Here is an 11101-nt window from a genome sequence, read left to right on the forward strand (position 1 = left end):
TTTTTCATTCTTTAAATCAGGAAATCAGGGAAACCTGGGAATTCCTCATTTTCTAGGGGTCTGACTCTCCCAGAACCACCCAAACCCCAGCTCCCCCCTTTCCCTCCTTTCTCTGGAGAACCGGTGAATTCCCTTTTCCTCCCTCTCTTTCCCTTTGGAATTCACAGTGGGAACACCCAATTTTTTGAGTCTTTTTAAAACAATTTATCCATAAAACCTCAGGAATTCCTCATTTCCCATAGCTCTGACCCCCCCAAACCCAAACTCCCCCTGTTTCGCTCCCTCTTTTCTCCCATTCCCCTGGAGAACTCATTGGATTCCTGCTTCATCCTTCTCTTTCCCTATGGATTTCCCTTTGGAATCAACAACGCAAACACAAAATTTTGGGGGTTTTTAAAATACTTTACCCACGAAACCCCAGGAACTCCTCGTTTCCCGCCGCCCTCCCCTCTCCAGACCCCACTCCCCCTTTCCCTCCCTCATTCCCCGTTCCCCTTTCCCTCCCCATCCCATTCCCGGTATTTCCCCTGCGCTAACGCGGCGTCCGTTCCCTTCCCAGAAGTGTCTGCGGCTGAACCCCGACGTGCCCGTGTGGGTGTCCAAGCAGAGGATCCTGTGCACGCTCAACCACAGCCTCAAGGATGTGCTCAACTACGGCCTCTTCCAGCCCGCCTTCAACGGCCGCGCCGGCAAATTCCTGGACGAGGAGCGGCTGCTGCGGGAATACCCCCTGAACCCCGACACGCCCGTGCCATACCTGGAGGTGACCGCGCGCGGGGCCACGGGGATGGCTTGCTTCAGCTTAAATTTCATTTTATTTTATTTTATTTTATTTTATTTTATTTTATTTTATTTTATTTTATTTTATTTTGTTTTATTTTATTTTATTTTATTTTATTTTATTTTATTTTATTTTACTTTATTTTGTTTTACTTTATTTTGTTTTATTTTATTTTGTTTTATTTTATTTTATTCTATTGTATTTTATTTTATTTTATTTTACGCTATGTTATTTTATTTTATTTTTAATTTATTTTATGTTATTTTATTTTACTCTATGTTATTTTATTTTATTTTATTTTATTTTAAATTTATTTTGTTATTTTACGCTATGTTATTTTATGCTATGTTATTTTATGCTATGTTATTTTATTTTATTTTGTTTTATTTTATTCTATTTTATTTTATTTTATTTTTAATTTATTTTATGTTATTTTATTTTACGCTATGTTATTTTATTTTATTTTATTTTACTTTATTTTGTTTTACTTTATTTTGTTTTACTTTATTTTGTTTTATTTTATTTTATTTTATTTTTAATTTATTTTATGTTATTTTATTTTACGCTATGTTATTTTATTTTATTTTATTTTATTTTTAATTTATTTTGTTATTTTACGCTATGTTATTTTATTTTATTTTACTTTTAATTTATTTTATGTTATTTTATTTTATGCTATGTTATTTTATTTTATTTTTAATTTATTTTGTTATTTTACTTTATGTTATTTTATTTTATTTTATTTTATTTTATTTTATTTTTAATTTATTTTGTTATTTTATTTTACGCTATGTTATTTTATTTTATTTTATTTTATTTTTAATTTATTTTATGTTATTTTATTTTACGCTATGTTATTTTATTTTATTTTATTTTATTTTTAATTTATTTTGTTATTTTACTTTATGTTATCTTATGCTATGTTATTTTATTTTATTTTGTTTTATTTTATTTTATTTTATTTTTAATTTATTTTATGTTATTTTATTTTACGCTATGTTATTTTATTTTTAATTTATTTTATGTTATTTTATTTTACGCTATGTTATTTTATTTTATTTTATTTTTAATTTATTTTGTTATTTTACTTTATGTTATCTTATGCTATGTTATTTTATTTTATTTTGTTTTATTTTATTTTATTCTATTTTATTTTATTTTATTTTTAATTTATTTTATGTTATTTTATTTTACGCTATGTTATTTTATTTTATTTTATTTTTAATTTATTTTATGTTATTTTACGCTATGTTATTTTATTTTATTTTATGTTATTTTACGCTATGCTATGTTATTTTATTTTACTATGTTTTATTTTATGTTATTTTATTCTATTTTGTTTTATTTTGTGTTATTTTATGCTATGTTATTTCATGTTATGCTATGTTATTTTGTTTTGGTTTATGTTATTTTCTTTTATTTTATTTTATGCTATGTTATTTTATGTTATGCTGTGTTATTTTATTTTACTATGTTTTGGTTTATGTTATTTCATTTTATTTTTTTTATTTTATGTTATTTTATGCTATGTTATTTTGGGTTATTTTATGCTATATTATTTCATCTTATGCTATGTTATTTTATTTTGGTTTTTTTTATTTTATTTTACACTATGTTATTTCATTTTATTTTATGCTATGTTATTTTACGTTATTTTATGCTATGTTATTTCATGTTATGCTATTTTATTCTGGTTTGTTTTACGTTATTTTGTTTTATTTTGTTTTATTTTATTTAGTTTTTTTAGTTTTATTTTATTTTGTTTTATATTATTTTATCCATTTATTTTGTTCTGTTTATCTTAATTTAATTTCGTGTTATTTTATTTATTTTATTTTATTCATTTATTTTGTTTTGTTTATCTTAATTTAATTTCATGTTATTTATTTTATTTAATTTTAGTCATTTAATTTATTTGGTTTTAATTTAATTTAATGTTATTTTATTTATTTTATTGTAATTCAATTTATTTTTACTTTTATTTAATTTTGTTTCATTTTATTTTAAATTTCAAAATATTTTATTTTGTTTTGTTTTATTGTATTTGACGTGGTTTTATATTGATTTGATTTATTTTGTCTTATTTTATTTTTGTTTTATTTAATGTCATTTTCTTTTGTTTTATTTTATTCTTTTATTTTGTTTTAATTTAATTTTATGTTATTTTATGTATTTAATTTTTTTTATTTTGTTTTATTTTACTTTTAAAAATGTTTTTTGTTTGTTTTGTTTTATTTTATTTGCATTTAGTTTTGTTTAATTTTCATTTATTTTTTTTTTACATTTTGTTATCTATATATTGTCTCTTATCTTTGTGTGTCTCTTATCTCTTCTCTCTTATCTTTCTCATTTATATTAATTTCTCTCTTATCCTTTATCTCATATTCATTTGTCTCCTTATATCTGTTGATATGGTATCCCTTATCTCTTATCTCCATTTATCGATATATTATATTATTATATATTATTTATCTATAATATATTATTATATATTATTATTATATTATATTTTGATGTCTCTTATCTCTTATCTTTATATCATATTAATTTATCTCTTATCTCACCTTTCTTATCTGTTTGTCTCTTATCTCTGATTATCACTTATCTCCGTTTATCTCTTATCTTTCTATGTCTCTTACCCCGTCTCTCTTATCTTTCTCATTTATATTAATTTATCTCTTATTCCTTATCTCATATGCATTTATCTGTTATCTCTTATCTCTCCTCTCTTATCTCTCTTTATTTCATATCTTATCTCCATTTATTTCTTATCTCTCATTTCAAGCTGCATATAATCTTTATATCTTATTTTTATCTCCATTTACTTCTTACATCTTATCTTTGTGCCTCCCTTATCTCTTACATTTATCTCATATTATCTTTTCTATATTATCTCGTATCAAGTTAAATAAATTTACATCTTATCTCTTATTTCTGTTTGTCTCTTATCTCCTAGATCTGTTTATCTCGTCTCTTTTCTTGGTATGTCTCTTATCTCTTCTGTCTTTTCCCTATCTCAAATTCACTTATCTCCAGTATCTCCTCTCTTATCTCTCTTTATCTCTTATCTTTCCCGCTTATCTCTTAGCTTTGTATGTCTCTCATCTCTTCTCCCCGGTCTTTATCTCATATTCCTTTATCTCTTATCTCTGTTTATCTCTCCTCCCTTATCTAATATTATTTTATCTCTCCTCTTTTATCTATTCTTACAGCTTATCTCTTATCTCTCCCTCTTGCATTTGTGTCTTTTTCCTCACTTGTCTGTACTTTTATCTTTTGTTCATTCATCTCTTATCTCTTATCTTTTTTATCTCTTAACCCTTATATTAATTTGTTATCTCTTATCTTTGTCTCTTATCACTTCTCTTGTCTCTATCTTTACCTTATCTTTATCATCTTTATCTCATATTCATTTATCTCTTATCTCTGTTTATCTCTTTTCCCTTATCTCTTATCTCTGTTGAGCTCTTCTCTCATATCTAGTTTATCTCATATTCATTTATCTCTTATCTCTGTTTATCTCTTTTCCCTTATCTCTTATCTCTGTTGACCTCTTCTCTCTTATCTAGTTTATCTCATATTCATTTATCGCTCATATCTTATCTCCATACATCTCTTATATCTTATGAAATATTCTCTTATCTCTTATCCCTTATCTCATATCCACTTATCTCTTGTCTCTGTTTATCTCCTCTCTCTTATCTCACGTTTATCTCTTATCTATTAGATGATCTCAATCCCTTATCTCTTATCAATCCTTTATTTATTATCAGTCCCTTATCTCTTATCTGTCCCTTGTCTCTTATCTATCCCTTATCTCTTATCTATCCCTTATCTCCTATCAATCCCTTATCTCTTATCAGTCCCTTATCTCCTATCAGTCCCTTATCTCTTATCAATCCCTTATCTATCCCTTATCTCTTATTAATCCCTTATCTCTTATCTATCCCTTATCTCCTATCAGTCCCTTATCTCTTATCAATCCCTTATCTATCCCTTATCTCCTATCAGTCCCTTATCTCTTATCAATGCCTTATCTCTTATCAGTCCCTTATCTCTTATCTATCTCTTATCTCTTATCAGTCCCTTATCTCTTATCAATCCCTTATCTATCCCTTATCTCCTATCAGTCCCTTATCTCCTATCAGTCCCTTATCTCTTATCAGTCCCTTATCTCTTATCAATCCCTTATCTATCCCTTATCTCCTATCAGTCCCTTATCTCCTATCAGTCCCTTATCTCTTATCAGTCCCTTATCTCTTATCAATGCCTTATCTCTTATCAGTCCCTTATCTCTTATCTATCTCTTATCTCTTATCAGTCCCTTATCTCTTATCTATCCCTTATCTATCCCTTATCAGTCCCTTATCTCCTATCAGTCCCTTATCTCCTATCAGTCCCTTATCAGTCCCTTATCTCTTATCAGCCCTTATCTCTTCTCCCGGCAGTTCCGCTACAAGCGCCGCGTGTATTCCCAGCCGCTGCTGGACGACAAGCAGTTCGCCAAGCTGCACACCAAGGTGAGCCCCCATCCCTTGGGATTCCCAAGGAATTCCCATGGAAAACCCCAGGAGACCCCCTGGGAAACCCCCTCGGGCCCCGGAATTCCGGGATTTCCCAAGGAATCCCAGCAGCCAACCAAGGCAGCACCAAAACCGGAATGGGAGCGGCAGTGAGCCTGGAATCCCCATGGAATTCCCGTGGAAGTCACCTGGAGAACGCTGGGAAACCCCTCCAGCCCGGAATTCCAGGATTTCCCAAGGAACGCCAGCATTCCCAGTGCCGAAGCCAGAACAGGAGCGGTTTTGGCTCCGTGATTTTATTGGGTTCTATTGGCTTTTATCCAGAATTCCTTGGATTATTTTATTCCATGGGGTGGGATGGAGCTGGAGGAGCATTCCTGGGGTGCTGAAATCTGGGATCACGGATTTCTCTTCCTTCTCCCTTCTCCCTTTTCCTTTGGCTACTTCTCCAAAGCCCGTGGAATTTTGGGAAGGAGCTTTCCTTTTTTTATCTTTTTTTATCTCCATTTTTTTACTCTTTTTTTTTCTCTTTTTTTTCCTCCTTTTTTTCCTCTTTTTTTTTCTTGTCCTCTCTTTTTTTCTCTTTTTTCTCTTTTTTTCTTTATTTCTCTTTTTTCTTCCCCTTGTTTTTTTCTCCTTTGTTTCTCTTTTTTCCTCTTTTTTTCTCTTTCTCTTTTTTCTCTTTCTTTCTCTTTCTTTCTTTCTTTCTCTTTTTTTCCTCTTTTTTCTCTTTTTTTCTCTTTTTTTCTCTTTTTTTCTCTTTTTTTCTCTTTTTTCCTCTTTTTTCCTCTTTTTTCCTCTTTTTTCCTCTTTTTTCCTCTTTTTTTCTCTTTTTTTCCTCTTTTTTTCCTCTTTTTTTCCTCTTTTTTTCCTCTTTTTTCCTCTTTTTTCCTCTTTTTTCCTCTTTTTTTCTCTTTTTTCCTCTTTTTTCCTCTTCTTTGCCCTTCTTTGCCCTTCTTTGCTCTTTCCCCCCTCTTCCCCCCCCTTTTTTTCCTCCTTTTTTCCCCCTTTTTTTCTCTTTTTCCCCCTTTTTTTCCCCTTTTTTTCCCTTTTCCTCCCCTTTCCTCCCCTTCCCCTTTTCCCTTCTTTTCCCCCCTTTTGCTTTTCCCCTTTCCCTCTTCCTTGGGCTGCTGCTTTTCCAGAAAAACTGTGGGGTTCTGTGGGAATCCTTGGCCTTTTCCAGTCCCTTGGTAATTTGGGAATGCCAGACAGGAGCCAAAGGGACAATTCCGGCCAATCCATCCTCATTCCGTGCCCGTTGGAGCGATGCCGGCGCAGCGGGCGCGGATCGACCTTTCCCGGGAAAAAAAGGCTGGGATTGGAGTAGCTCCCGGGAAAAAAGGCTGGGATTGGAGCTGGATCCAGAGGGAGCGGGAGCAGGGATGGGATCCTGGCTGGCGCGGGGACACCGGGACACCCGGAGAGCCTCGGGAACGGTACCGGATCCGGGGGAACGTCAGGATAACGGGCAGGGAGCGTTCCCGGAATGGGGTCATCCAGGGAAGGGCTGGGAATCAGCTCAGAGATTCCATGGGAACATCGGGATAATGGGCAGGGATCATCCAGGGAACAGCTGGGATTCAGCACGGGGATTCCATGGGAACATCGGGATAATGGGCCGGGATCATCCAGGGAACAGCTGGGATTCAGCTCAGAGATTCCATGGGAACATCGGGATAATGGGCCGGGATCATCCAGGGAACAGCTGGGATTCAGCTCAGAGATTCCATGGGAACATCGGGATAATGGGCCGGGATCATCCAGGGAACAGCTGGGATTCAGCACGGGGATTCCATGGGAACATCGGGATAATGGGCCGGGATCATCCAGGGAACAGCTGGGATTCAGCACGGGGATTCCATGGGAACATCGGGATAATGGGCCGGGATCATCCAGGGAACAGCTGGGATTCAGCACGGGGATTCCATGGGAACATCGGGATAGCGGGCAGGGATCATTCCTGGAGCTGGGGATCGTTCCCTGAGCCGGGAATGGGGCTGGAATTCAGCACGGAGGTTCCCTGGGAATATTGGGATAACAGGCAGGGATCATTCCCAGAATGGGGTGATCCAGGGAACGGCTGGAATTCCGCATGGGGATTTCTTGGGAATATTGGGATAACGGGTAGGGATCATTCTCTGAGCTGGGAATGGGGCTGGAATGCAGCACGGGGATTGCATGGGAACATTGGGATAACGGGCAGGGATCATTCCTGGAGCTGGGGATCATTCCCTGAGCCAGGAATGGGGCTGGAATTCAGCACGGAGATTCCCTGGGAACATCAGGATAATGGGCAGGGATCGTTCCCTGAGCCAGGAATGGGGCTGGAATTCAGCACGGAGATTCCCTGGGAATATTGGGATAATGGGCAGGGATCATTCCCGGAATGGGGTCATCCACAGAATGGCTGGAATTCAGCACGGAGATTCCGTGAGGTTCGGGAGCTGGGGAATTCTGGTTTCAGTTTCTGGGAATTTCTGCTTCAAATCTGGGGAATTCTTCCTTCAATTCCTGGGGAATTCCTGCTTTGATTTCTGGGAATTCTTGCTTTGGTTTTGGGGGAATTTCTCCTTCAGTTTCTGGGAATTTTTCCTTCACTTTCTGAGAATTCCTGCTTCGGGTTTTTTTTTTTTTTTTAATTCCTGGTTCAGTTCCTGGGGAATTCCTGCTGCAGTTTTATGGGGTCTCTGCTTCAAATCCAGGGAATTTCTGCTGCAGTTTCTGGAAATTCCTGCCTCAGCTCCTGTTGGTGGGGAATTTATCCTTCTGTCCTTCAAATCCAGGGAATTTCTGCTTCAGTTCCTGGGAATTTCTGCTTCAGTTCCTGGGAATTCCTGCTCTTTCATGTGTTTAATATTGAGGTTTTCCTTGGAAAAGCCGAGGTGCTGCCTCCGTGTCCCGGGGTGGGACTTTCCCGGGATTTGTGGCTCTGTCTGGTTCCTCGGGCAGGGAAAGGTTGGATTTTCTGGGATTCAAAGGGATGGATGGGATTCCCTAGGAAAGGGAGCTTGTGGTAGGATTTTGGGAAGGAATTCCTGGCTGGGCTGGAATTCCCAGAGCAGCTGGGGCTGCCCCTGCATCCCTGGAATGTCCAAGGCCCGGCTGGAGCAGCCTGGGATGGTGGGATTGGAATGGGATGGGGTTGGAGGTCCCTTCCCACCCAAACCATTCTGGGATTCTGGGATCAAGGAGGCTCAGAATCCATCCCGAGGGATTTTTATGGAAGTTGGGGATGGAAAAGGGAAGGGAGACCCTTCCTGGAGTCCCTGCCCTTGGAATGGAACGGGATTGGGATGGGATCTGAGGTCCCTTCCCACCCAAACCATTCCAGGATTCCCGGTGCCGTGGCTCTGGAGATTCCCACTGGGAGGAGCTGTGCAATTCCAGAGGCTCCGTGTTGTCCCGGCACGGCAGCAAATCTATAATTCCCTGTTTCTGTGGGATCAATGAATCCATTTGCTGCTGCCTGGCAGTGGGAGGCGGATCCATGGATTTGCTCCGGCCTCTCCCGGCTCTAAGGGCACGGCCGGCCTCAATTCCAGCTCTTGGGATTTTCCAGGACTTTTCCCGGGTTGGAATAAGCTCCCAAAAAAATCCTCCAATGAAAAGTCTAGAAATCTGGGAATGTGGGAGCTGGATTTCCCTCATGGAGCTATTCCTGCCTCTGCAATTCCCGGAATCTGGGAATTTAATAACGGCTTCATCCAGCCAGAAAGAACGGGAAAAATCCCAAAATTTGGGAATTCAAGGTGAAACTTTGGGAATTCAGCCCGGGGGAACCAAATTCCAATCCTGAAATTTGGGATAGAGGGGAGGCACCAGCAGCCTGAATTCCCATGGGATGATCCGGTAATTCCAAGGAGTCTTCAGCTGCCTCATCCCTGGAATTGTTGGAATAACTTGGGATTGTGGGAGGACTCCATGTCCTTGGAATGGGATGAGATTTAAGCTCCCATCCCACCCAAACCATTCCAGAATTCCCAAATTCCCTTCCAAACCTTTTCCTCATCCCACTTGGCATTTCCAAGGCTTTTTCCCAATTTTCCAACTGGAAATCATCCAAATAAACATGGAAATGCGGCATTTTTGGGATTCATCCCTCCTAAAAAGAATCATTTTCCATATGGAATTAAGGTGGCAAATGTTGGAATTGGAATTTTTTCCTTGGATGTGAAATCCGGCTTCAACTTCTCCATTTCCTTGGGTTTTCCCAAATTTTCCCCTCGGTTCCTGACATTTCCATGTGGATTTGTGTCCCATCCTGATGGAATTCAGTCCTGCCATCCCGATTTTCCTTGGATTTTTGGGATGGGGATGCTCCCCCGTTGACTTTTCCCAGAATTTCGGGATGTTAACGCGGTGGTTTTTCCGAATCCAGGCGAACCTGAAGAAATTCATGGAATACGTGCAGATGCTGAACTCGGAGAAGGTTTGCCGGCTGCTGGAAAAGGGGCTGGATCCCAACTTCCATGATCCCGACACCGGAGGTCAGTTCCACATCCTCCTCAGGATTTGGGAGCGCTTCCCACAGGGAATCAGCTCAACATTCCCAATTCCTTCCTGGAATTCCTCCAGGCTTTCCTCTGGAATTTTTTCCCGCTCTAACCCAGTTGTTTTTTGGGGTTTTATGGTGCAATTCCCGCTTTTCAGGGGATTTTGGGAGTATGGCATTCCCTAGGGAAAACTCTTCCCTTCTGGGGTTCACTGGGATGCGATCCCACATTTCTCCTCTTGGAATATTTTCCTTTCCCATTCCCGTTTCCAATCCAAGCTGCTGTTGGATGGAGGGATTGGAATCTTTCAGAAATTCCTGGATTGGGAGCTTTGGGTTTTTTTGGGAATGTTGGTTGGCTTCCCATGCATTTCCCAGGAAGTCTGGGCTGGATGCTGGAAGAGCAGGGTGGGAATGAGCCGGGAATAAGCCAGCACTTTTCCTGTTGGAATTTTTGGGGGTGGATCCTTGGGGATCCCATGAGAATCTCCCCATGGAAAACTGGAAAATCCTGCTTGGAAAAATGGTTCCCTGCAGAATTTAATCCCATAAATGGACTGGGAATAACTGGGATGAAAAATACTGGGAAAACATTCCTCTGCAGGGATGAGTTCCGTTCATGGGCTGGAAATAACTGGGATGAGCCATAAAATCCCCTGAGCTGATCCCATGGATTCAAAACTTTGGGAATCTTCATTTCAATGGATTCTGGGAAAGGTTTTAAGCTGTGCCGAGGATTTATTCCCATTTTCCAAGCTCTTCTTGGATGGAAAAATACAGAAAAATCCACCTTGGAAGCAATTCCAGCCCTGTTTGAGGCTGTTCCCATTTTGCAGTTGCTGGGAAGATATTCCAGGAAAGATTCCCGGGATTTGAAAGGGATGAAAAAGCCCAAAAATTCACAGTTGCTGCCTGTGGGGACATTGAAAAAGTGGGAATGAAAAAAAACCCCAGATCTGGGATAAGTTTCCATTGTTCTGGAATGAAAGCCAAACCCCAGGGATGATTTTGCCGGAGAAAAGAGGGAAGATAAAATCCTTGGATGTTTAACGAGGGATATTTAACGAGGGACAGTGGAGAGGGAGAGGAGCCCAGGGAAACGTTGGAATTACAAAGGAGGATTCAAAATCCCTGAAATGGTGTAGGGGAAAAATTGCTGCGGGAATTGGGAATGGGGGAGGGAAAGGGGCCTGGAGCCAGGCTTGGAAAACTGGGAATGTTCCCTGGAGGGGAGAAGGATCCAGGGAGAGCTTCCAGCACGTTCCAGGGGCTCCAGGAGAGCTGCAGAGGGACTGGGGCCAAGGC

General features: G+C 38.6%; 1 protein-coding gene across 1 annotated transcript in view; it reads left to right on the forward strand.

The window, feature by feature from the left end:
- The window catches only part of LOC139587665 (SH3 and multiple ankyrin repeat domains protein 3-like), a gene marked incomplete at its 3' end in the record, with an annotated part of 44171 nt that extends 34380 nt beyond the window's left edge, over nucleotides 1-9791 (forward strand). The window contains exons 4-6 of the mRNA XM_071422057.1: nucleotides 560-763; nucleotides 5230-5301; nucleotides 9683-9791. Of these exons, the coding sequence (XP_071278158.1) occupies nucleotides 560-763; nucleotides 5230-5301; nucleotides 9683-9791 (385 nt within the window). The remainder of the gene's footprint in view (nucleotides 1-559; nucleotides 764-5229; nucleotides 5302-9682) is intronic.
- Between the last annotated feature and the right edge of the window lie 1310 nt (nucleotides 9792-11101).

This window comes from Agelaius tricolor, unplaced genomic scaffold (genome assembly GCF_023055355.1).
Source record: "Agelaius tricolor isolate 1412-34295 unplaced genomic scaffold, bAgeTri1.0.p SCAF_3, whole genome shotgun sequence".
In the NCBI taxonomy this organism is placed as follows: Eukaryota; Metazoa; Chordata; class Aves; order Passeriformes; family Icteridae; genus Agelaius; species Agelaius tricolor.